Source organism: Rhea americana, unplaced genomic scaffold (genome assembly GCF_003343005.1).
Source record: "Rhea americana isolate MKP2758 unplaced genomic scaffold, rheAme1 scaffold_77, whole genome shotgun sequence".
NCBI lineage: Eukaryota > Metazoa > Chordata > Aves > Rheiformes > Rheidae > Rhea > Rhea americana.
In genome coordinates this window covers 1,255,201-1,282,889 of record NW_028186945.1, presented here as the reverse complement: position 1 = coordinate 1,282,889, position 27,689 = coordinate 1,255,201, and the positions used below count along the sequence as shown (strand labels likewise).

The following is a 27,689-nucleotide window of genomic DNA, read 5'->3' as shown; positions in this document are numbered from 1 at the left end:
GAGGGGAAGACAGGGAAATTAACTCAGTAGTACCTTCTCCTTTCTTTATATGGATATTAAAATCAGTTATGTAAAAAAATCTTACCTAATAAATGGAGATACAACTAAGGAGACATTTTATAAAGCACTTTTTCTGCCATTTCCTGCATTACATATAGACAGTTTAAAAGGAAAATTAAATTTCCTAACTTAAAATAACTTTAGCAAATGTCAGAGAAAAAAATAACTTTTGTAATTATCTAATGAAGATTTATAATGACATGTTATCTGCACTTAAACTCACAATGCCAATTATCCAAATGGCAGAACTCATACTGGTTGACATATCAGACTTGACACACTGTGAGAAAAAGCAGACATTCATTTACATAAAGACTAGATGTGAATACAGCAACTCACAGAACCTCTCAGGTGCTTAACATTTTCCCTGCAGTAGTTTCTGAGACAAATACTTCAATCTGAAGCAAAGGGAAAAAATGAACAATGGAATCTCAAAACACTACTCAAGTGTCCCAAATTATAAAGGAGAAAGACAAAACAAATTCAAATGCTTCACATTTCAAGCTCAAAGTTAATTCTCAGACTGGACCTACCCTCAGGCACTAAAATTAACGGACTTTTTTGGAAAAGTGGCTTTAATAATCTAAAACACAAATTAAAAATAGACAAAATATTATACAAGCAAGCTCTTACAAAAAAACAAAACCAGAAATATTCAGATACTGGAAAAAGTGGAACAGGAGAGTTCACTAAAATTATTAAATCTTTATTCTAATTTTTGAGTGATTGTCTTTATAACTATTAATGAAGTTTTTAAAATTTGACTCAGTGCACTACCGTTTGTTTTATATTCTCATTAAATTCACTTATTATATGCAACTAATGCATTCTTTTCACTATGCAGCATCATCAGATCATCTAACATGGGACCAAGGTATAGTAACAAACTACTATGATTTGAACTGACAGAGCAATTAGAACAGTTGGTAAAAAAAACAAAAACCAAACAAAAAAAATCTGCTATCCATTTAGAAACATCTACTAGTAATCAACATTAACAAATGAAATAGTAACTACAGATGACACTATAATGACTTGGAGATATTATGCCCAGCTTCATTCCATTTTATATCGATGTTCCTTTTATGCATGTCAGAGCAAACTTTTAATGTGTTTACTGAACTTCTCTTACCTTTTCTCCTTCCTTGGGATGCAAATTTCATGGACTAACAAAGGTGAAAAATAAAAGTTTGTCTGTTGTTCGTATGATTACAAACCTGATTACAAACTACTTTCTTTATGGAATTTTAAAAAGATAGACTTTTGCCTGTCACGTTGGAAAACAGTGCAAGTCCACAAACTTCAGAGGTCAGCAAAAAAACCTCCAAGGATTTACAAGCTTCATGAAAGAACGACAAATACAGGAATCTTTTGATTGTGATGTTCAAAAACTTGAGAGGATGGGGAACTAGCATAAGATGCATTCCGTCTTCAATAGCACATTTCTTATGCTTTCCCTTTTCTCATGAAAGCTAGGAGTGGTTAAATCTAGAACCCCTTAAAAGCTTAAGTTAGACTACGAACCCCAAATGTTCTGAGCCGTTGCTCAGAAACAGTGAGTTATAGACACAAAAGTGGCAGCATTACATAGCACAAGACAATCACATTTTCACAGACAGGCATAAAACAAATACTGTATGCCTAGACAACATGCCATGAAAGAAAAACATCAGGTGGCACTCTTTTCAAGCTAGGTGAATCTTGTAAATGCCCATGGATGTTTTATGTTATGTATGTTAGGATCTAAACAGAGAAACATGCTGCTGTTGGACAGTCAGTAAACATTAAAATAGTCCTACCTAACAGGCATCAAGCATCCTTAAGAGAAATTCTGAGATTTTATAACTACATGGAATTAAGCTTAGATTACATTCCCAGGCAAGATTTTACCAACCTAAGTACTGTTGGTTACCTCTCARTCAAGAGACACTGTTACACCATGACCTTGATCTTGTTGCTGGACCCTACTAGTATTCACATCAGTTTAAAGGAAAAAGTCCTTAAAAATAGCTGGCCCATTCTTAGTCAAAAAATGGTTCACTATTTTATGAAGTACCAAGAGCTTTAAATAAATGCATATCAAAGAACGCAGAAATAGAACACTGGTGTGTTGGTAGTAACAGCATAAAATGTGGAAAATAGTACACATGCATATATAGCCAGACAAAAAAAGCTAACATAATTTGAGTGGCCAGATACAGATTGCAAATGCAGATAACTGGGCAGCATTTAGTTACAAGAAAAGCAAGTAAAATCAGGAAATTACTGCTAAGTAAAAAGGTGTTGCAACACACTAATCAGGAAAGAAACTTAGTTATTGTTATGCTTTGATTTTTTTTAATGTGAACTTCTAAAGACTAACACAATACACAGCTGTGCATAGAAGATAAACAGGATGCTGAATTGAAGGACTATAAGTAGACAGGATAAAATGCAGCGGTATGTTGTTGATATTAAAGACGTGAACTTACATATGCCACTACATACAACTCTGAAAGATACTGTCTACAGAGAAAGCTAATCACTGTGAAAATACAACTGCATTGCGGTGGTTTCCATCTTACCCATTCTAAAATCCTTCACTTGTGAAGAAGCTACTGTCAAAGGAGTTACATTTAAAATAATAATCTTATTGTTGCCATACTTGGTTTTAATGGAATAATGATGCAAGATTTGGCTTCGCTCAAAATGAATAGAGTCCTCAGTGAACATGCAAATTGCCAACACCATCAATAACCAGAGAAGTATCTAAAAACAATGGTTTTACACTACAGAGCTGGGGCGGGGGGAATGGAAGGAAGGGGGGAAGGTTTCCCTTGATTTCCCCGTTATCATTCTAATCGTAAAGCAGCTCCATGGGGGAAGAAAGGGAGTACAAGCTACATTCATTTTTACCTGCTACTTTTATCTACTCTCTGCCCTTCCTCACTAAAATACTTTGATATTATTCTACTGCTGTTTTATAGGCTATGGGAGGCAATAAGCAAAGAGAAAAAAAATCCCCAAGAAGCAGTAGATACAGCGTTGCTGCCTATTTTCCCTATAGCAAAATCCTGAAAATTTGAGCTTGCCACTGGTATCACCACTGATCACTGAACGGGATGGTGCTGCCTCCTATGCTGATGGTAGAACAGGAAAAGCAGCAGGCTCAGCCTTCGGGAGCAAGCCAGTCTCATGGCCTCCTTGGACACTCTATTCTATGCAGCTGAGAATCTAGAGCGAGCTTTGGATATCCAAAGAAATATTTAACCAGAAATCTATTTAGAGAAGTATTCCCAAAGGATAAATTACCTAGCTTTTCTTCAGAATGTTGTTTTGTATGAATCAAAACAATATTTTAAGTATTGCACTTAAAAGTTTAAACTTTCAAATTGATTTGCACAATAGTCGTATTTTAGAAAAATTTAAGTTTTAACAGGAGTTTCAAATAGGAGATGCAGCAAGCACAGGTAATATAATTACATGACGGGAATAATATAATGGGAATGCTAGAATTAATCATATTGTTCTGTAGTAGATAGAAAAAAACTGGCAGAATCATTTTCACATATTCTGTCTGAAGCTACGTTTGGTCTTGGTAGTAAAATTTCTGTAGCTATTACATAAAGATGCCCACTAAAAAGAGGGTTTTTTTGTAATTTCAGAAAAACATTCCTAAATATCTGAAAAATAAAAAATAAAGCTGTTGTTTGGAGAAGTTCTATTGTGTAAGAACTGCCAGGAATAACTGGCTCTTGCAGCAGGAAATTTGGAGCAGTTGAAGGTAGTTCAAAATAACAAAGTTATCTACAGCAAGTTCTTTTTCCTTCCTCTCTATAAGAGAAACTTCAAAAGGAAGACAGGCATTTATCAGCATTCCGCTTCAGTACCTTAAATTTTAGGTGATACTTCTTTAACAAGGTTTGGAATATACTCTTAATATAACATTGTCACATTTATTGGAACACTCCTCCCCCCCCCCCCCCCCCCAAAAAAAAAAAAAAAAAAAAAAAAAAGGGAAGAAGAGGGAGGAGGGAAAAAAAAAAAAAAAAAAAAAAAACACTTTCACATAAAGCAGCTGCTTGTTTCACCTTTGACTAGGTGTCTATCCTGATGATTTGGGGGAGGAAGGAGGGAGAGCAGGCAGATAATTTCTATGTATATTAGCAGCAGTAAAACCTCCTTAAATTACACATACAGAAGTTCTCTAATTCTTAAGAGTACTGAGTAAATACTCTACAGCTTCACAGATACTGCCACAGCTTTAGGATTTCTATGCAAAACCTAAATTACCATGAGAAAATACTTAAAACTTTTCAGGAAATCCTCCAAACCAAATATAAAGTCATGCCATACTGTCTTCCTGACTTACAGAGCAGGCAGGAGTAATCCTAAGCTAAGTATAGACTAAAAATCTTATCTAAACATGTGTTTAGATATAAATTCCAGTAGTGACAATTTAAAATTCAGTGTTACACTATTCATCATTTTTATTAAAAATATTCCTGTCACGTTTATCCACCAACAATAATGGAGAGAAAAGAAAAGACAGTAACGTAAGCTGCTTGCTACAGAAGTCTACAGTGGAAAAAAAAAAGACTTTTAAAACAGTTATTTCTTTTTTTATGCAACTGTTCTACTTTGTATCATGAAGGGGAAAAACAGGATGAAAGTTAAGATCTACACTCAATATGAAGTCAGGCTGAACAAATATTATTCCCTGGAAGGGGCTCCAGAAGACTTACAGGCCAACCAAAGCAACTACTTAAACACAGATGTGAGGAGAAGCTAGTCCAGTACTAATATGAGAATGTACAATAAAGCATATGACAATAAAATATCCAGTTGTTTCCTCATTTTTACTAAATAGTATTTTTCATGAAATATAAGTATACTGTATTGCTATGAAACACAATATAAAGTTAACATAATGTAATAAGAAAATTCTTTAATGTTTTTCTTCAGCCACAAAGATGTAATAAAACTACTCATATTTGAATAATGATCTGTAGAATTGTGAAAGATTTTTTTAAAAAAATCTTATTCTTGTAACCTTGACGTATTCGTGTACAGTGCATATTAAAATTTCTCACCTATTCACCGATGGTAGAAGTGAAAGCAATGCCAAAGCAGAAAGTTTTCGTCTTTCTGGCTGAGTGATGTTATCCATCCGATCAACCCACATTTCAATCATGTTACCAAGAATTTGGTCCAACTTGGAAAAAAAATACATTGTATATAGTTAACTTACAGATAAACTACTTTGTTGTACTGGAATGTAAATGGAAACAGAATGTTTCACTTGATGGGTACTCAGTATTAGAAAATCACTTAATTTAGCCATCACTTTGGAGACATTCAGTCTGGGAAAGTCACCATGCAGTTACTCATGCATGACAAATGATTTGCAGCAACAGTCTATTTGTATCTTCTATGATAGTGCTGCCAGACCCTAAGGACTCCCTCCCCTTATATGCGTGCATGCCAATTAAGTCTATTAATTGTAACCCAGAAGTTACATATACTTTTAATACAGGGACAAAACACTGAATTAATCAATCATTTTTCATATAAGAATTAGCATATATAAATCATGTAAATTTGTGCTCTTTTACCCTCACTGGTGAGGAACAAAACAGATGACATGTGTTTACCTATTTGAAAATCTTATTTTAGCCACGGATAAGAAGTTTACTAAATTTCACTGAAAGACAAGGTAAAACACTTGTAGCATTAAAGCCTATTAGTGAAAGATAGCCATTTTAACCTTGTGCCCAGACACTTGCACTGCTTGATTTAGAGTACAAAGYGAAACATTTGGTTATATTTGTTGGCTTGACATATTTGCATAAAATAGTAAAACTAGGATAATGAAATCAAGTCTGCAACTACTTGAAGGAGTCAGATGACTGGCACGCAGTTTGCACACAGGTAGCGGCCATCTGACAAAGCCAGAATGCACAGACATCTAAGACAACCCAGAACATACATCCTCTTTTTGTAGCTCAGCATCAGTAATCTTCTGGACCATGCCGGTTCTAATCCCTAAGAAAGCATACATAAACACCAGTGATAGTCAGTGGAGCTCAGGAAAGAAGGAAGATGCCCACTTTAGTTTTGGCTTCTCCTGTCAAACAGCTCTGGAGCGTGATCATCTCTACCTCACGGACAAAGAACTATTAAAGCTTGTCATCAGAGCTAAGAACACAGCATGAAACTCACCGTATGACATACCTAAAGCTKTAGGTATGTGTTTGATTCATGCTTAATTTTCAGTTAACAGATTACCTAGCAGTTGAGCATTAAAGACTTAAATTTTGAGACTTAGTCTTTCAGAATAGTCCTATCACAGCAGTCCTCAGTTCCCTAATAACAGCAGCAGCACACTGTCCAAAGAACAAACATGCACAAAAAGACACAGTTAAAGTAGTTTCCAAATGTGAATGAATATTTCTGTTAGGATACGTGAATAAAGGCTAACCACAGAGAACACAAAAAGCCAGGAAGGATAAGAAACAATGATAGGCAGAGGAACCTGAGTAACCTAAACCGTGAAAATGAAGCACACTGAATCAGCTACTCCTAGAGACTACCAAAGGAGAACGATTAGACCATGGTCTGTGGTGTAAAACGACCAAGATGAGTCAAGTAAGGAAGCTTTCACCATGCAATGCCAGGCAAATTAAGGGGAATTATTACAGGATGTAGAGGGAAGAGAATTTAGAGACCAAGTAAAGGTTATGAGATGTGTTAAGGGGACTGTGGAACACACAAAACTTATCAAAGATGTTCAAGGGAAGGACCAAAGAGGGGGGAAAAAGTGATCAAGTTGGATCAGGGAGGAGCAAGCAGGGAAAATACAGAGAGAAGTTCTTTAAAAGAACACAAGAACGTCAAAAGTAGGCAAAATTTCAACATGCAGTCCAGCTGAAATATCAAGTTAAATATCCTTACCTCCTGACCCAATTCACAAGCCATCTGGCTCAAAAGTAAGGAAAAAAAACTTGTATTTTGTAGTAGAACTCTACCCATGACCCCCAGATAAGTAGACATCACCACTGGATATCTCTGAAACAAAAGTAAAACAGAGGAAATAAATTTAACAAAAAAACCCAAACAAACAACAAAAAAAAACCCCTTAAACATACAACACAAATACAKGGAAAATACTTGCATGTATCCTTGATCGATGTACTTTATTAAATTGGAAATTATAAACTGTACTATAAAAGCCACTCAGACCACAATATTGAGGACTTATTACCAAGGTTTCATGGTTATTAAAACAAAAAMACTATGGCAATCTGAAGTTCAGTTTTCACCAAACAGCAAAGACAATTCAAAAAGTGATTTATGTTACATTTTAAATCCTGTATCTTAAGGAAGAAGCAATATAGTGTACTGCTAGAAATATCTTTAAAGTCAATTATGATTCAAAATTACTATTTTAATGACATTTAGAAATCTTAGTATTTCTAAATTAAATAATTTCTCTGAGAGAAATTATACACACTTGCCCAAAACTAACTTGCCAGTGTCTCAAAACTAACCGGATGCAGTAAAAAACTCTTTAGTTTATYGTTAGTTATTACTTTTCATTTTAAAAAGAAACTAGAAATATATTTGTATTAAATCCCGCATTTAGCGAGAGAAAAGCAAAAAATAAAAAGTCAATGTTTACCTGAAAAGCTGTTACTGAAAATGCAAGATTAATATACTTTTGTRTATTAGGAAGTGAATTAATTATGGTCTTAAATCGTAACATGTTTTTAGTAATTTACTCTCTAGTTTTAATCTATGTAGCTTTGTATCTTTCCTCAGACTGCAAAATGTTTAAACAAATTATCTTTTTTGAGTTTTGTACAGCAACCAATACACTGCTAAGTAATATTACTTGGTTTAATCTTGGGAACATCTCAGTTAACTCAATGATAATGGGAGCCAAATACTTGGAAGGCTTCAACTCTGGAAACAAGGCAAAGGTTTTGCTCAAAAAGTCATAAAGCTCAGAGAATGGCCACGGACTTTTCTGACAAATGTTTCTTCTGTCAGCGTTGCAAGGTTCAACAGTTTAAAAACAACAACAACAAAATGTATTTTTATTATTTTGGTCCAACACCAGAATTTCTTGAAGGCAAAGAGTTGCACCAAAATGCCTGGCAGAAGGAGAGAATAAATGAAGGCAGGGTATCATTCAGACAAGCCTTTTGAATATATCAAGATGATGCAGTGCACCTCATATACATGTTATTTCCTTTTCTGTGATTTTTCTCTGTTTGAGGATATCAACCTGGATAGCAAAGACCCCTCCAATGTAGTAGCCACTTAACAAGGGGTAGTTTAAGTGTCTAAAACAAAGCCTGATAATGAAAAGCCTTCAACATCTACAAAAAGGTCTGACAGAGTATTACCAGTGTAGTGATGCCGTATTTTCAGTTTTAACTATTAAGAAACAGAACAAAATCTGTGTCATTTCATTGAAATAAGCACTGAATGACAGTATAAAGTGGTGAAATATGTTGCTTTAACAACTCCTGGTGCTACTCTGTTACTATGTGACAGTTACTTTGTAAGACCTATTAGATGCACTTGAAACTACAAAGAAAGAAAATAATGTCAAAATGAGGAAGTTAAGCCAGGCAGCTGAGAACACCTTCCTGTTGGTAAGGAAGAATTGAGAGCAGTTAAAAATAATAATTCTTACCTCCCCATCTATAATCCCCCTGAATACTGATGGAAGAAGAGGCTGAAACATTTGAGGCCCCAAAACTGGGTTTACTTTTAGGACATTTTCCACAACCTTAAAAACAAAAGCAAATTAGACTGTAAGTATACTTCGAAATTGTAAGAGAGATTTAAAACTACATATACCGGTCTACAAATAGTCCTATTAGTAGGATGTTTGCTGTTAAATACCAGTAAAAAGCAGGATTACAATTCATTTCAGAAGAGCTCAACGCTGAAAGTACACTCTAGTGAAGTGCTCTGCAAACCTGATCTGCATAATGGAACTGACGCGCTGTAAAAACTGACATGCCAAGTGAAATTAAGGGTCCACCTAACCAAGMGCCTCCTCCTCCTCCTCCTTCTCCTAGCCCTGGCCAAGCTGGCAAGCCAGGGCTCTGGGAAAAGCAGCTTGATGAGGGGAGCTGGAAGGGAGGAATCCCAGCAGTTTGGGGCTTATTTGTACTCCTTTGTCCTGTCACCACTGGATGGGACCTACCAGCTCCCTGGATGCATTCATGAAGTCTCAGGGCCCCGCTCTGGCTCCCTGTTTTTACGTACTTAACCCTTTGCTTCTCAGCTCTTTCCTTCTGTTCCTAAGCTGTTCTGCGAAATATTTTTCTCTGCTCTTTGAGCATTTTCTTCCTCCTGATTATCTGGGCTCTGCTCTTGCCAAGATGGAGAGAAGAGGAGGCTGTGAGGAAAATGGGCTGACACCTATTCCACTCCTAGGAGGGATAAAAATAGAGACCATAGGCAGATGTGTATAGAAAAGTAAGACTAGGGAGAGCATATATGGTTCTTCCCCTGAAAGCTCTACTTAGTCTCTAATTACTTTCAGCTCAGGGGGACTTCCTGCATGAATTACTCTATAGTCTTGTTCAGTCTTCCCTGAATCTGCATATATATAACAATCCTACTGCTTTTAACAGCCTTTTTCAGGCTTTTTTTTTTTTAAATCCACCGCCATCAACCAAAAAACAGACTTCTACTAGCTTCATTTAACAGCTTCTATTTCTTGCCTTGAAAGAGACATTGAACAGCAGTCTGCTTTCCATGCCACTCAATTCTGTAGACCACTAACATACTGATTTTTCCCTCCAAGACATCTCTTTTAGCTAACTCATTTGCTCCTTGTACAGAAGCCTTTTAAGCATTTGACACTCCTTTTTGCTCTTTTTGAGCTTCTACCATATACTTTTTTGTGTACAACTCCATTCCCTTCWTCTCAATATTAGAACTGGGCAAATCATGCATGTCTCGTACTCCTCCAACAGCTACTATTTTTTGCTCTTTGAGACTGCTATTGTGCTAATGGTTCCATACGAGAAAATATCATTTGGTCCTAAGTGGTAATGACTAGCAACAATCTCTCCTGGCAGTGTTCAAAGCCCAAGGAACAGATATCTAAGAAATGAACTCAGGATTGTGCCAAAAGCACCACCAGACAGTGTTGGTTTTCTTAATAAAGGGATGTTTTTCAAAAATTTGTTGGTAATGGAATCATTATCACACAAAGGGGAAAAGTTTCTTTTATTGCAGGCCTGCTTACCTAATAAGCTGAGACATTCTAAAATAGGATGCTGTAAGCAGTGGCTTTACTGTTCCTGAGTATGAAGTAGGTATTAAAGTGTTCCAGAACGTCAGTTTTCAAAGTCCTATGTCTCTCATAAGAATTTTTGAAGCAACCACAAGAAAGTAAAGTTTCCTTGACAACTAAATCAGCAGTTCTGTTTAACAATCTTTCCAACCAGAAAAGATGTATTCATTTAGCTAAAACACTTCACAGCCAGTCATTTTAGCAGAAAGACAGATGGAATTGTTTAGATTTTCATGCCCTATGAATAAATTCTCTCATTATTTCTTAAACACTTGCCACTGTTGCTGACAGAATAAACAAAACAACCACTTCAGCTGTTGTAAAATATACATAAATCCAGTCTTTATGTACAGACACTTCCAAAAGCCACTTAACTCACTGCAATCCATTGAGAAGATTGCTTCTTTTTGCCTACTATTATCCTTCACTTCATTTGCTTTACTGCTCTTCTCATCTCTTTTAAATACTACTCAAAATAAATAATTCTCAGTTATTAAATCTGTCAGAATTTTATTACATCTTTGTTTCTCCCCTTTATTTTTGACCATTCCTCCTCCTCCTTTTTTTTTTTTTCTTTAATTTTATTCCTATGGACTTGCTTACAGTATCAGTTATCTTTGGATATAGCACCAGAAAACTAACACTCTAATTTCTCTTGTAGATAATTTAAAGATATGTTAAATCAAATTACACTAAGCCTCAACAATCTCACAATATATCTCACCAGTCCATTTTTTTCAGCTTTATTACTTTATTACTTTAACACCTATTTTTAATACAATCAGTACTGTAGGAAAATATTTTTGAGAACACTCCTGATGATTCTTGTTCCCAATGTCTACTTATTTTAGCTTTTTGATTAAAAGGCAGCACAGCTGTATTTGACAAAGCATTCTCTTTTTATAAAAATCCTTCTATTGATCATATTTTAGTTATTCCTCTAGAAGCAGGTAGATATACTATGAAGATGTTCAAACTGCAGTGAACAAGTCTTGAAGGTAATGTAAGACCACACTGGGAGCCAAATGGATAACTGACACTACTCTAGCAGCATCGTTCCACCTTAACGATCTCTTCAAAACTTGCTGCATCAAACAAATGCTCAACTATAGACTCTAAATATAGTACCACTAGAGAGGAATTGATGTTTTAGCTACAGAACTAGAATGCTTACACTCAGAGTTCCTCACAGCAGGAACCACAAATGGGTAGAACATCAATTTATCCTGTTGTTTTCCTCTCCTGGGATTCTGTAAGCAGTTGTGAAGCCACCAAAGGGTTAGATGGGCTCTAATTTCTATCACCTGAGGCCCCCACAACTTAAAATGGGAGGAAACAATGAATCAGAACTTTCTTTTCAACTTCCTTATAATGAAGTTAACTGTTAGCGAAATGTCCATTGCAGATGCTATCTCATAGAAGAGTAGTACTTGGCCTGCAGAAAAGTCAGTAAAACTGAGGGGGGGGGAAGGAAGAGGAGGAACCATCATTTAAAGGTATTAGTTTTAAAATAACAAGTTTTCAATTCCAATGTAAGCGAAAAAATAAGACAATCCTGAGTGTAAAACAGTATCTGTTTTCTTTACACTTTTTTTTTCTGGGTCTATTTTAGGAGAGAGATGTCTGACCTTGAATACAAGCTGGTCTTCCGCTCTATTTTTGCACTATCTTACCTCACAGTTCTACCTTCCTGAATGAGAGCGCTAATCCCAAGCTTCTGTGTTTCTTGTGTATTTACATCTCTATAGCCTCAGGGAACTGCATCTAAACACCACACCTGTACCTTAGGCTGGATAATGAACCGGTCACAATCAGACTGCTGTCCCAGCTCCTTCATTTGCTTCCAAAAGACTGCAGGAACACAAGTCATCCCTTTCAAAAGGGGCACGATATTACTGATTGACAGTGTCTTTCTTTCCTCTGTGCAGCCAATCTTTGGTTTTCAACTTCCCCCTGCCCCGTAGGTACCCGAGCAACTACTTTGTAGGAGGCAACTCAATCACAGTATTTCACCTGTGTATAAAGCAGCCAAGCCCAACTCCAAGATATAAGGCACAAAAACAAATTAGAAAAAAATCACCTCATTTCACATTCTGGTAAACATTAGGAGGAAAAAAATCCCAAATGTCACAGTATAATCATCTTTTTTGCACATATCTACTACTGAGAGTTTAAAACTAATCCATAAACCTCAGATAAAGCATGTAAGTATCATTCACAAAGGTGTTTCAATTCCAGATACTTGATAAAATTATTTTTTGTCCAACAGGCGTAACTTGACTAAAACCTTCACCCTGAATAGGAATTTGTTTGCTTTAAGGAATGCTTTATGAAGAGCTGACAGTAGGACAACAGAATGAGAGCTTCTGAAGCACCATTCAGCATCAAAATGTTCTACAACTTTGAAACAGAAAGTAGTAATTTTTCCACTTTCCTTAGGGCAAAGTGTACTAATTATGATAAAAACCTGAAGTTCCTTACAGTAGAAAACAAGTATCTTGTATTAAACTTGCAATAAACAGTTCTGTTGCATTTATAGTGAATTGATTTCAAGTCTAAAACTTAATGATCAACACAAAGTTCCTAGTAAGCACTACTGCAAACATAAAAAGCTACTCAGCTATCTTTATTTCATACTCCAACTTCATCAACTCCTGAAATATTTCAAAAGGCACATTGACATTTTGTATTTCAAACATGAGGGTAAGAATTTCCTAGTATCTCTATATCCATAATCCTAATATCCTAATACCATTCAAAGTTTTGGGGAAAAAAAGGATTTTAAATAACTTGAAAAACCTCTAGTAAGTCCATTTAAGCAACTGTTGCTATTACAACAGCAACCCATGACAAATACAAAGGTTGGTTCAATAAAGTGTCACAGTAAAAACTCAAGTATGCTACACAAAGAAATAGGATATGGAGATTTCGTGTATTCAATACTCCGTAAAGATGGGAACCCTGGCTATAGAGCTATTAAGCTCTAGCAAGCACACAGAAAGGTAGCAAAAACAAAAAATGAAACTTGATCTCTTCATGCTTATTTAATATCCTGTTTAATTATAAAAATCACCTAGATAGTTTTTATAATAATCCACATATATATGCAGATTTCTTATTTAACCTTTATCTTGTCATTCTATTAAATATATATTTAAAAAAATCAATTGTGTGATTATTTTTCTTTATTGCTGAAAAGATAAACTAATATTTCAAAAAATTGTTAAAGGATATACTGTGAAGTTACAAGATTTTTTTTTCTTGTTTGTATGAGCAAAGGGATAGATACTGGTTGATAGGGTACAGATGAAGTCCAGAGCTTTGGATGGTTAGATATAGTTATTAGATAGTTAATTACCTTTTCACATTTTAATTAGAAACATTCAAAATGAACTCTGATTATTAGTATTCAAGTATTGCTTTAAAAAGTTATAGGATTGAATTATTTAATATTGCCCTTTCATCCAAATAATAAAAAGCAGAATACAATAAACTTAATTCTGAACCAAGCTAAAAAATGGAATCATTTTCCAGAATTAATTTATCACAAATTAATCTTGCCTTTTTATTTTGTAATTAAAAGTGTGATTATCCTTTATACTTTGGCCAATTGTTCTAGCTCATACAGTACTCTCTAATCTGAAATTAAATTAGAATTGAATAATTTTAATTAGCTTTCTACATATGCCAAGAGTAAACTGATAACCAAAGATTAAACCTAATTTAAGTCACTTTGACCTAAACAATCTCCTTGCTGAATGTTACTGTGTATTGAAGAATGCGGACATAATGTTTTTTTCAATATAGTACATATCAAATTTATACACCTTCTGCATAACAAGTGACTTTCTTAGTACTCTAAGATTTTGAGGACAATACCATCTTTGCAATACAGCGATTGGTCACTCACCTGTAAAGGTTAGGTGTGCTGTTGCCTAAATGTTTTAGTTCATTCTATTTTCATGCAGGTTTAAGAAATCATTAACTTTATTTCTCTATTAATCTACAAAATAACCAAATGCCAAGAGTCTCAGAAAATCTTAATGCAAATCCATCAGTACAAAGAGGACTCAGAATAGCTTATAATTCTTTTATGTAAAACCAACACCTTGAAATAACATGAAGTAAAGGAAACATTGCAAAGAGGGTACTAATAGAGCATTAGGCACTATCTTTCAAAATACTGTATATGGCTATGTTAGCTCTCCTTGGAACAACAATTAGGGGTTTTTGGTTTTGTTTTCTTTTAAAAGAGACAGTGAGAGTGTGTCTGTGTATCCCCTAGTACATATACACCATCTGTACAAACAGATATTTTAAATATAAATTTTAACATCCCTCTGGCTCCAACAGCCACATGTGATAAATAAGACCTGTTGTTTTGTTTCATTTTTTAACATGTTCTATATTTATCATACTTTAAAATACTACTCAAAGGTGACAAAACACTCATATATTAGTTAGGATAAGGATGACAGAGCTGAATATCTTTGCATTAACATCATTTTGATTACACATTACCTTTAAAACTTGAACTTGACCTTCAGTAGTTATGTCCTTTAAAAGTTCACAAAATGACTGGCACAAGTCAGTGGCATACATCTAAAATTAAATGAGAAAAATGCAAATATATTTTAATTCTATGTATATGCCTTTCACTCATTAAGGATTTACACTCATTAAGGATCTACACTCATTAAGGATCCTACATATGTCATAAGACCCAGCTGTTCTTCAAAGATCATTGTTGCTAAAACTCATCTTTCCTGAGCTGATTAAATTTAATGAAAGCTTTTGTTGTTGATGTTTTTTAAATAAAGTCACTTTTCCAACAATTGATCTTAATGAATTTTGTAAGAAAAAAGGCTTGAGAACAAGATACAACATCTCCAGTTGATTTCTTCATAGAACTTACGATCATTTGAATCCTAGTAGGATAATTAACAAAGTAGTAACTATTATTACCCTTCATAGGACCTTTTCAGGTATCAAAGTATTAAATCAATTCAAAAAATCCTTAATTCTAAATAATAACTTTTCTGAAATTGGATTATATTGAATGCCCAATATGTGCTATAAAGAGCTAACATCAGAAACGTGTGCCTGTATACATACAAATGAACAAACAAGAGCATGCATATTTCTAGATACATGATGTTTTCCAGTATGAGGTGAAAAAATGTAGCTTGACAATAAGGAACAAAGGTGTTAATACGAAGCTTTACACAATGGTAACATACCTGTAAAAATTCAGAAGATGATAAGAAAATATAAGCATTGATGATCTTAAAGCAGTTTTTGAGGTTTTCTGAACTCAGCTCTGAAAAAAAGATCAAAATTAAGCATCTCATCAACAAATCAAAATACAACTGAATAATTTGCTTCTAAATGTCTTTTTCCTCACATGGCTTTTAAATGCCAGACGTCTACAAAACAGAAGTTATGCTTGGTTCAGTACCATTCAGGTTCTATCTCACTGCCAGAAATCAAAAAAACAGGGAAGATAACAGCTATCATGTCCTCAGATGAAAGCACAAGAAATCCTGTATCACCTCAATAGCCAATGCTAATCAAGAAAAATGAAGTTTTGGGTGTGTTAGTGTGCTAAGACCTTATTAAACATGGAACACATGWAATATACTTAAGAGACTTCTAATTACCAATAAACCTGCCCCAAAAAACACTGACTACAGCTAGTGAAAGCAAGACCGCAGTTCTGGTCGTCTGACCTAGCCGCCGTATCAAATGGCATCGAGCTTTTGAACCAAAATACGCTGAGCTTTAGGCCACTGCACATTTCAGCAAGGAGAGTAGGCAGACTTAAGAGACCAATACATACAGAAGATAGCGCACAGTTGCGGTTTCAAAAGAGAAGAAAGCCAAGTCCTCAGGCTGAAACCTGAAATATTGTTTTTTTGGGTGGGGGGAAGAAGGTTGTGTGTGAAAATCACTCTGCATCAACTGTAAACACAATTCGTAGTGAAACCAAAGGTTTCAAAGTCTCATATACTGTTTGACACTAGTGCAGAAAGCCAATAGCCCTTATTGTCTAAAAACAAAATAGAAAACTAAAAACCTCAAATTTTCTTAAAACCAGTTTGGGACACAGACTATTCTTAGCAACATCTTCTCTACCACCTTTAATTAACATTCCCCCCCCACACACACACAACACAAATAAAACCCAAAACCATGGGTAGACAAAATAAAAATATTTTAAGTTTTAAACAAAATTCCTGAACGGACCAAACAAACACCAGCAGCTGGCTAAGACTTCATATGTGTTACCAGAGCTAAACGAATGCAGTATATACCAAAAGGTGTAAGTACTACTAGCCACAAAAAAGATACACAAGATTTCACAGAAAATATGCTGTACAAAAACTATGATTAGTTTTTCATTATAAGATCTAAGAGTTCTGAGAAGTTTTAAGAGTTTAGTAATTTTACTTATTGCATCAGAAAGAACGTTAAAGCTTCTTGTTATCTGACCTRGCTACTGCAGAGCCTTGAATTCATGACTGCTTTTTTATCTCCGTAATTTGATAGGTGATGTCTTGTTATCATTTTTTTGTAATAGCTAAATATCTTGACTTGGAAAGTGAGGAACTTCCACCTATCCTTCCAGTATGTTCATCAAAAGATGCATTAAGAAATGGATGAAAACCTCTGCAACACCTCTATAGGGCAACAGAATATATTTCAACAGAATTTAAACATTAAGAGTGCTGATGTGAAGACTAAATACGAGGATTATGCTGTTAATTATGATTGCACATAAGTACCATGATCTTTGGAAGAATGTCAGTTATGCAAGTGAAATCAATTCTTCACATCTAATTTAACACTCTACTGCTGTTTCTTTAAGAACAGTAATGATTAACTAAACATGCAAATCTAAATGATTTGGATGACAACTCTCACATTGAGTTCAAACAGCACAAGTATCCTCAAATGGGTAAGAAAAACTCTTTCAGAGAGAAATATACCTGAAACGGAGAAACAGTGTGTATGGCAATCAAAGAATCACCTCCAGCAGAGGAAGCATGAGAGAAAACAGCAGAAATATCCTCAAATTTCAGGTTTCTAAAGTATTACTGGTAGGCCAGGAAGCAAGCAAATAAGCAAGGACTTGTGGACTACACATCTTGGTGAGCACCTTAATAGCACTTAAAAAAAAATGTGTAATAGATGACATATTCATTTGTAGTCATCTAAACATGCATTCATCAACAGAAGAACAAACACTGCTGTACTCTTTTATCAACTGATATTGAGGGCACACTTCAAAAACTACCAGAAACACTTTGGGTACAATGTATCTGATTCAGTTTCATATCACTTTGCTGAAGAAAACATACTGTGCCTCTTCCCTCCCCCTCCCAAAAAAGTATCGTAAATCAAAGTGGTTTTTTTATTTTTGTTTTTTTTTTCTTTGACAGTTAAGCTAAACTCCTAAATTGAATGGAAAATATTAGATATTCAAACAGCATTTAAGGGTTCTGAATAACAACCTAGGAGTTTATCACTGTATACTTTTCTGAATTTTCTGGAAAAATAAATCATGTACACTCTTACTAAAAAAAGAGCTTTGACCAAGTCCTCCATGACCTTGTCCACAAAGACAACTAATTCAAAGCAAAAGCAACAACATAATGAATAACCAACAATCCCAAACCTCTACAGTGACTTTCTTAAATACAACCAAACCATCTAACTTTATATAAATTGTTAATATTATTTTTCCCATAGTCCCTTTGGATCTGAGTTATCAAAACTGCACTGTATCTATTTATACATACTGTTCAAATCAGTACTTTCTCACCTATTATACAAATGCATCCAAGTTGTTTTGTTGATGCAAGACTTTAAAATGCCTTTATCTGGTGCTGAAGAGGAGGAAGATGAAGTGTTTGCAGAACTTGTTCCTCTCTTCAGTTTGATGACATTTCACCACATCCATTTCCTCCCCTTTAGCAGTAGGGTCTACTACACACCTCTATGAGGTCCCCAAAAATCTCGTCTACGAACTTCCCCTCCCTTCCTTCCTCCAGCTCTTCCAGCTTCCTCCAGTTCAAATAGCACACTGTCTCCAAAGGCCATAACCCACTGATGGAGCAGTTAATCACACCAGAAAAAGAGTTACATTATCTGCATTAGAGCACTTGCATCCAGTAAGAAGAAATCAAGATACTACAGGACACTTCTGTTCATCTCCTTCTACTGTACTTTCAACTAAAGCATTTTCTGTGTCCAGTTTCTCCCTTCCCCCCTAAAAAAGACGTAAGTACAGTAATCATCTATTCAGAACTTCTCTTCACCACAAGATCTGCCTTTGGCTTTCACTGATAACTTCAGCCTGAATGAGAAACAGTCTGAGGCAGATCTTGTCAGGGATCAGWTTTACAGAAAGTTGAATTTTCAATTACATTATCTCAGAGACTCAAGGCACACAAGACACCAGTAGAAGGATCTCAAAATCTAAACGGATTTCTGCATCTCAGCAAACTACCCTGTCCTGAGAGTTATAAGGAGGAGGTGGATTTGCTTTTGAGAAGTTTCAAATCAATACTGCCACTCACATATTGGAGAAACTTCAATACAGAACTTAGATTGAATGGTTATTTAACTTGTACAGTCATCACTGATGAATAATATACCTTTCTGAAAGGCACTAAAGCTTAAACTGGTTTGTTGCATTGGATTAAGTATAAGATCTCTTTTACAATTATAGCGAATCAATAGTGTAGTTGCCTGAGGGATATTAGATGGCAATACTATATTGTTTTTTAACTATCAAGCTCTAAAAGAAATTCAGCACAAATTTAAGATTCAAGCTCTGTTTCAAAACCCACATTACCATGGCTAGGATGCATGCAGGCATTCCAGCTAGATGCTCCCAGGTATAAACAGAAAAGAATTGCCAGTAAGGTGTGTTGCAGAATAGCTTCTGTTTTCTGTCAAAGCACCAGACCATTGTCACCTATGCCACACCAAGGTGTGGACAATTTTAGTCCACAGCAAACAAAATTTTTGACGAACACTGGGAAAGTAAAAATTTCTCAGACAACTGTTCAAGAAGTGAAGCAGTGCTAGAAGACTGTACAAAGAAAGTGGTCTATGATCATACACTGCAAAGGCTGCTGTTTTCTCCATTCCACATCTGGTAACAGAAAAAAAGAAATCTGTAAATTAACTAAGAGTTCAGATTACAATTTTTTACAGAATATTCAAAATCAACCTTCCACACTACGAAAACTATAGTAACTTCCACAATCCAAACCTACTCATAGTGACACAAATGAATTGACAGCTATATGTTTGAAGCTTTTTCTTAAAGAAAAGACTACCTAACTGTACTATTATCAACATAATTTCTTGCTCTATCAGTTCATTACCCAGAACAGTAAACACCCCTTTGAGAATTTTATTTTTCCCCATAGGGAAGCATCATGACTTTCAAACTCTATTCATAAAATAACAGAATTGTTCAAAGTTTACAAGATTTCTTAATATTTCCACCTTTTATTAGAAGAGCATGCAGTGATTTCAGTTCATACCTATCACTGTCTTGGAAAAACACATGTGAGGGCTAGAGAGGACAGAGTAGGGATAAAATAGCAGTAATAAACGTAAGCAAATGACAAACATACATTCCAAATTTAACACAAGTAGAGTGGCAGTGTGATGCAATTATGAAGATCATGACCATTTATACAGTGCTAACTTTTTGTAGCAAATTCTGTGCACCAATCCTTCCTCCTCTTTGTTCTGAAGACAAGTGTTTCATAGCTACAGAACCTATCAGGTAGATCTGGTGTTATATATCAGAACCACTAAAAAATGCTGTTTTCTCAGAGTACAGTTTATTCATTAGAGATCTAGTATACACAGAGAAACAAGAGGCCTCATCTAGAGCCCACTCATTGTGATGCAATGATCTGTTAACCCTAGGTCAGAAAAAAAATGAGACACTGAAATTAATGACCAATTAAAATGCCAACTTTCATAATTTTTTATAAAAACTTCTTCTGAAAAAAACATTTGCTGTAACTATCAGCTCCAAAGTCAACAAAAGCACAGATGACACTTTCATTAAACAAAGAAACAAACTTTTAAATATTTTTATATTCCCATTAGCTAAAAAACAAAAATTGACATTTCCTAAGCACTGAATCTCAGTCATCATCAGTAAGTTTATATTTTGTCAACAACTGAAGCAAAACCACAGCTTTCAATTTCAGTGCTGCTCAGCTCACATCTTTACAGAAAAGACATGTTTAGGTAGCTGAAAAATATCCAACTTAATTGTTAATGGAATAACGGAAAAGCTAATAATGGAGATTTCACTTCTTCAGGCTAGAAATCATCATTCTAGTCGTAAGCAGAATAAACAAACATTCCATATAATCAGCATCAGTGAAATCCAGCACATTTAGTGATAAAAGTCTCAGGGACTTCTATAAACACTAAATAGATCTCATGGAGCACCTGTGTATGAAATAAAGCAATTTCTCCCTCCCCTCCTTTTTAAATAAAGTAAGGAAATGCAGTACACAGTAGAACTATGACATTTCTTCATTTAATTCTGTCACAAAATGGGTTTGCAGCTAAACAGCTTGTGTTAGCACTGAATTTTTAACAGAATTAACATTGAGGGTATGTACACCTACTGCAAATTTTCCACATAGAGGAACGTATAAATTTAAGAACAAAGTTTGCTTGTTTGTTCATTTGTTTTTGTAGAAAAGATCATGGAAACTAACCAATGAACTAAAACATTTGAGCAAGAACTTGAAATCAACAGCAAAACCCGTAGCAACCTCAATGAGTCCAAAATTAGAAGCTTTGTTTGTAAACTTAAAAAAAATAATAATAATAAAATAAAATAAAAGGTCTATGCTGATAAAGTTTGTTTAATCTTTTGAGTGCAAATCAACTTCAATTTGCTTAAAAAAGAAAATCATTATGCTAAGTACACAACAGAAAGACAGAAAAGCAGAACAAAATCCCTGTATTTGATTTCTGAACAGTAACAATTTTGCTAACCATTTAGTTCATGCAGCTGTAATAATGTTCCTTGAAAGACATGAACAACACTGGTTGCTGGAAGAAAGTTGGAAGTTTTGTTAGWAGAAGACTCACCAAGAAGGGCAGACATGTTCTGAAATATTCTCAGGAGCTCAGGTGTAAGACATGGACTATTCTCCAACGTTACTAACCTAAGAATACATAAAGTGAAATTAAATGACCTACAAATAATAGGGAATAATAATTTTAACAGATGTAAAACATTGTAAACTCCAAGTAACAGCGTATATAATCTTCAAATAAATAGGCACATTTCAAGTTACATGGGACCATTAGTATAGGCAAGGGACTTGCTAATATAAGAAAACAAAAACATTTTCCTGCTACTTAAAACAATGTATCCTCAAAAACGCAGCAGTAGGAATGTTTAAGGCTGCAACTTCAGCAACCAGGGCAGAACACAAATAAGGTGGGTAGAGAAGAATATTCAGTGTATAGGAACAACACTCAGAGAATTCGAGACCTCCAAGGAGCTGTGGGAGCTAAATGGCCATATGCTTAGCACTGCTTATATCAGTTTAAAATTCCTGTGGTTTGAAAGACACTAAATACAAACCAAGTTTAGAAAACCAAAAAAAACACATCACACAAAATACGTCACTATCACATTTCAGTTTGTTCACAGAGCTTAGGTGGAGGGTTATTGTAGCTAAGTAACATTTTAGGTGGTGTAAATTATCTCAACTGGCCTCCAGCTGCTTTTTCAGGGAGCAGTTAGAGTCCTGTAAGTCCTGGCCTTGTTTGCCAGCTCCATCCTGATGCTCCAGGAAATCTTTTAAAAAAAGAAAAAAAAAGCTTATACACACTCTTCTGCATAGGCATGTGAATAACTCCCTCAAGATCAGATCAAGAAAATATAAAAGTTGTGAACTGATACACTAAGAAGTCCCCTAGCTTAAATTTCTTCAAGATCTCACACTTCAAAGCAGTTCCCCCACCACCAAAAGTGTTTAAAATCTCACTTTTCCTTCAGATAAAACAGAGCATTTGCAGACTAAATATTTGTAATTCAAATGTCTATCTACAATTTAGATCAAAGGAATTCATCACCATTTCAAAATGAAGTCAATATATACCTATTTGCAGGAGAGAAATGTACCAGATGTCTGAATAACTGTTTTCCCTTTTAGAGTTCAGCTGCACCACAAAACACAAGCAAAATAACATCATGATAAACCAATCACATTACCATTCACTGTTCTGGTTCAGTTATCAGACAGCTTGCATTCTGGAAGATAACTTCTCCAGCATTTCACTCTTTAAAACTCACATCTTTTCCAGTGTCCAGCTAAGAGAACCAATGGGTTATCGTGATCCCAAAGTATGCCAAAGACTTACTTCAACACTAATGTTGTAGTGGCACTAGACTTCTTGCCTTGCCATTCGTTACCACAACAAAATTGTATTTTGCTGTCAACTGCCGGCAAATGGATTTCCTACCGAATTGGTTAATTTTAACTGTGCTTCTTTCATTAACTTCCTAATCATTCTCTCTTATGAGAAAAGGTATGAAAATAGATGATGTCAGTCAGGATGAGGTATCTTGAATACATAAATGCTTAATACTGTCAAAGCTTTTGTTAAATCGTGTTGCTTTTCCTGGGGATAAAAATAAGTTTTAAAATTAGAACTTGATGAAGAATACTCTTACCACAATTCTAAACCATCTTCCAGAAGATAGACATGCGGAGGCTGGGAAACATCTGTACTTAGTTGAATAACTGGAAGTAGAAAAGGATAGAGATTTTTGCTGTCTGCTCCCAGTCCCTATAAGAATAAATAAAAACTTTAAAACATCTAAAAAAGGAAATCTTTCAAAAAGCATTTCAAAAATAGCATTGATAAAAATCTCTGATGCTGTTCTACTTACATACTGTAAATGTAAATTCAGTAAATCAAAGTTGGATTACATTCATTTTATGCAAAAAGAAAGCATTTATAAGTTTGATACTCCTTCACTTTGAACAAGTCTTGAGAAAAGTTATTTAACCTCTTGGAGAACAAGCAGCTTATCATTGGTTTGCAAGAAAAATTATAAATAACACATTCCTAAAACATTCTCTGGTTGTTTTTTTTCTAGGAAAAGTCACAGCTCTAATAAATACTAAATGCTGCAAAATGTTAAAGCCTGAGGAAGAAAATTACTCTTTGGACATTATTACATGCTAAATCTTCTGACAGGTTCTAAGAAATAGGAGAAAAATCTTTGTTTCTTAACAAAGATTAATACACTAGTGACAGTGATTATTTTTTTTAAGTGATCATTGAGTCTAAGATGCAGAAAGATATCTACCCAAGCACACATGGTATAATTTTTCCAACGATCATTTAATAATAGAATACAACTAGTTTATATATATATAAATATATATAATTACCTTATTTTTACATATTGTTGAAACTAATCTTACAAAGACTAGAATTATTAAATTAGAAACAACTAGTTATTTTGTGATATTACTACTCAAGTGGAACRAGGACCGTTGAAGCAAGAACTCTGCTTTTGCATAATTACAAATTTTGGTTAAAGCTTAAAGTTATTTGACATGTCTCAGCTAAGGCTTCTTCTGCATTTTTTTTTTTTTAAACACACACTTCTAAGTATGTGTTACTAGCCTGAACTTCTAGCCTGAACTGCTGAATGTTCTTCTTGTGAGGAGCTTCAGAGAAAGGGTTAGGGCATATAAAAACAGAGAGAAACTTCCTTTCAACCTATTTTCTGGATTATACACTATCAGCCAATTGACTCTTTAAAAGCAAAGCATCTCTAGATCTACAGGCAATATAACCATATATTCAGTTTTATTCTTTTAACTCTTTTCTCAGTAACTTACATCTTATTTGCATTTTTACTGCCAGTGATCACAATTCTTAGTTTAAGGATTGTTTACTGATACCGAGATCTTTTCCCTTACCAGTAAGAAATTCAGTTAATTTATTTCAAGTCCTATCTCTCGATAAAGCAAGCAGCTAGTAATTTTTATAGACTTTCAAAAATTCTCTGAGAAGGTACTTACAGTGAGCCTTCAGAGGAATTAGGGAGTTCATCAAACATGTATAGAAAAGCAAAGTACCATCTGGAATGGAAGCTACCCAAAGGACAAAACTTATCTGGCTACAAATTACCAGCGACTTCCACTCTAGATACAATGCTGCTTAATGTAGTTATTACTGCTATGTAGCAAATCCTGGGGCTCAAAGCTACCTGGATTCCTTGATTTTTGAGGACTGTAAGAAGCTCTTATGTGAACTAAACAGACTTAGCTAAATGAACAACCTAACTGATTAATTGTTAATTAAATTGTTGATTAATAGTTGATTAATATAGTCTGGCAAACAATATATTCTGGCAAGAAAAGCAGTTTCCTGCTACACACAAGTCTACAAAAGTCTACAAAATCAATAAAAAAAATGGACATGAAAAACACTACATTCACCTCTCTCCTCAGAATTACTACTGCACTGGGAAGCCCTAGTCATGAGCAAAGACAAGGTGATAGCAATCCCTGCTGAAGGACATTTTTAGAGTTCTGACCTTGCCACTTTGAAATAAACATTGAAGAATGAGACATTCAAGTATAGTTAAAGACAAAATTATGAGCATAGACAAATTCATAAAAGAAGAAAAAGATTGGAATACAAATAACTGCAGATGTAATAAAAAGTCTTTTATAAAAAAAAGTGGGCAGATCAAACCTTTTATCATCATTTCTGTTTCATAGCTCACAAAGGGGAAGAGAATGTCTTAAAAGCCAGGAAATTGCAGGAGGAATAAAATATTTTCCATATGCTATATAAAAATGTTGCAGTAATCACTGCAAAAGGACGTCAGAAGAATCAGAAGTTATAGTAAAAGGTAATGGTAAAAGTGATAACAATAAAAAGTTTGGACTTCCAAAAGAAACCAGATGACATGTAAAGGTCAAAAGGTATCTTGAGAGATGTTAAATCTAATGGTTAGGATTTAAACAAACAGGTATATATATTTGACGCTAATCTTAAAGAACAAACACAAAGGCATCACAGAGAACCTTACTGTGGTGGCCCATAGCTCAGTCTGATTTTGAAATGTCTCATGTTCACAGAATTTTTGCAACTGAAATAGAAAAACCATATCCCTGAGAGGTGATGATTGGAATACAATGGGGAAAAAGGTAGGACTACGTTGCAGAATCAAATCTGAACTAGAGATAATACTTGTAAGAAGAGGTCAATATTCCTAATGCCTTTCGGGAAATAAAAGGGCCAGAATGAGCTGTTTTCCACAGACACCAAAAGAGGTATGATTCCAGGACTTCAAAATCAAGCAGCTGTCTCCAGAATTCCATCATTTCTCCCTCCGTTCCAAGAACTGTCTTTACTGAAATGTTTGTTTCCACAGAGTACCGTATCTTTATTTCAAGACTGAATGACATCTAAAAATACTCTATAAAACCAAAATATATCTTATTTTTGTCAACAAAACATATATTTACTGAAAACATAAGCATGTATGAGAAAGAACTGGAAGAGATATTGGCATTATTTATGGAATTTTCATACCTTACCTGAACAAGATGGATTAGGGTGGTTAGAATGGCACATCGTAGCATATTGTGCTCCTCACTCTGTTTCCAAAGGAGGGGTAAGTATTGAACCAAACAACCTACATATGGTCGTATCTGAAGTTCAGAACATAAATTGTATCTTACTTAAGGTGTGAAACAAGGCCATTAATTTATCCTAGGCTTAATTTTTGAAAGATTTAGGAGCTTCTTTTGTCATAACAGAAATATAATTTGCTTTAATTTACTCTTCTTTCCCCCTCCTAAAACACCACATTCCACACTGTGTGACCAGAAGGACTTCTGACTCAGCAGGATGCTAATCTGAAGCTATTATATTACATTTACAACCATCATATCTCAAAAACAACAGAACTGCTGTAAAGCACAAAATCCCCAGGTCAAGTAACAAAAAAAAAAGATCTAATCCACATTTTAAGTGAACTTTTATACAACTGATGTCCATAAATGCAGGACACGGAGAATTTAGATTTTTGTTTTGTGTAATATGTAAGAATCAAGTGTTCAGCGGTTCCTAAAAATTCTAGCTATAATAGTATATTCTTGCTCTGACACTATGCTAATCTTTTGTATTCGCTTCAATAGCTATACATGGGGAGATTAAAAATGTACTTTCGTGTATAAGAATTTTTAATAATACGTATTTTCTAGACAGCACAATCACTTAATTTTTAAACCAAACAAGTTTTCAAAACAAGTGAAAAATATTTTGCTGGTTTTGCCTTTCTAGCATGTTTTTATCAACTTCAACTGCAGATATTAATAGTCACATCTAGATTAAAATTTAAATGAAGTATTTATTTTAATGAGGCATGATATGCAATTTTAAATAGAAGTGACAGTATTGCTTCTCAGTAAATTACAATTAAGTTACTATTTATAATATTAGAATTATAATAAAATGGAAAGATTTTGGTCCAAAACAATGGCTGAAGAATCTCCATCCTTGGAGATTTTCAAAACTCAGTTGGAAAAGATCCTGAAAAAATGTTTGAACTTAAGCATGCCTTGAGTAAGGGTCGAACTAGATGACCTCTGAAGGCTCCTAACAATTTAAATTTTTCTACAATAAAAAGTTAATGTTTGTCTTCAAAAGTATTTAATTACAAATTACCCTCAAAAGACTTAAAGGTCATTATTAGCTTGTTTTCCTGTTACTTCTCTAGGCAATCTAAAATGCAAGGGAACCTGCTTCCCATGTTGACTATTCCTAAAAAGGTCAATTAGAAAAATTACAGTTGGCTCAAAGACAGGATTACTTGTAAAAAGAGGAGATAAGCTTCAAACCATGCATTATATCTGTCTTAATTACAGTACTATCACACACACACACACACACACACAAAAGATAACAGCAGTCAACAACTCAGTTTTGCAAAAATACTGACAGTTTCTTTATGTTTAAGCTGAGAAATATACTTTAACACTAATCAGGAAGCTTTCAAAATTGATAATCTTGAAACCTTTGTATGCAGCTAAGAACAGTGCTTCATAGGTCATCCTCACTCATATCAGAGACAACGAGAAATTAGGAATTTAACTGCACAGTCCCTAAGCATTTTGACAAAAAAAAAATGTCTCTAGCGAACAGGAAGTTCACTAAAAACTACAGTTCAGATGCAAGAAGAGATTAATTAGTCAGAAGTACAAAAAAAAATTGCAAGAACTGC

The 27,689-nt window shown here is 34.6% G+C and overlaps 1 protein-coding gene across 1 annotated transcript in view; it reads right to left on the bottom strand.

The window, feature by feature from the left end:
- The window catches only part of IPO11 (importin 11), a 101,246-nt gene that overhangs the window by 33,878 nt on the left and 39,679 nt on the right, over window positions 1-27,689 (bottom strand). Inside the window, exons 21-28 of the mRNA XM_085322428.1 lie at window positions 26,002-26,115; window positions 23,106-23,221; window positions 21,509-21,585; window positions 15,604-15,683; window positions 14,885-14,965; window positions 8,744-8,839; window positions 6,994-7,107; window positions 5,133-5,254 (exon numbers count right to left, since the gene is read on the bottom strand). Coding sequence (XP_085178554.1) covers window positions 5,133-5,254; window positions 6,994-7,107; window positions 8,744-8,839; window positions 14,885-14,965; window positions 15,604-15,683; window positions 21,509-21,585; window positions 23,106-23,221; window positions 26,002-26,115 — 800 coding nt within the window. The remainder of the gene's footprint in view (window positions 1-5,132; window positions 5,255-6,993; window positions 7,108-8,743; window positions 8,840-14,884; window positions 14,966-15,603; window positions 15,684-21,508; window positions 21,586-23,105; window positions 23,222-26,001; window positions 26,116-27,689) is intronic.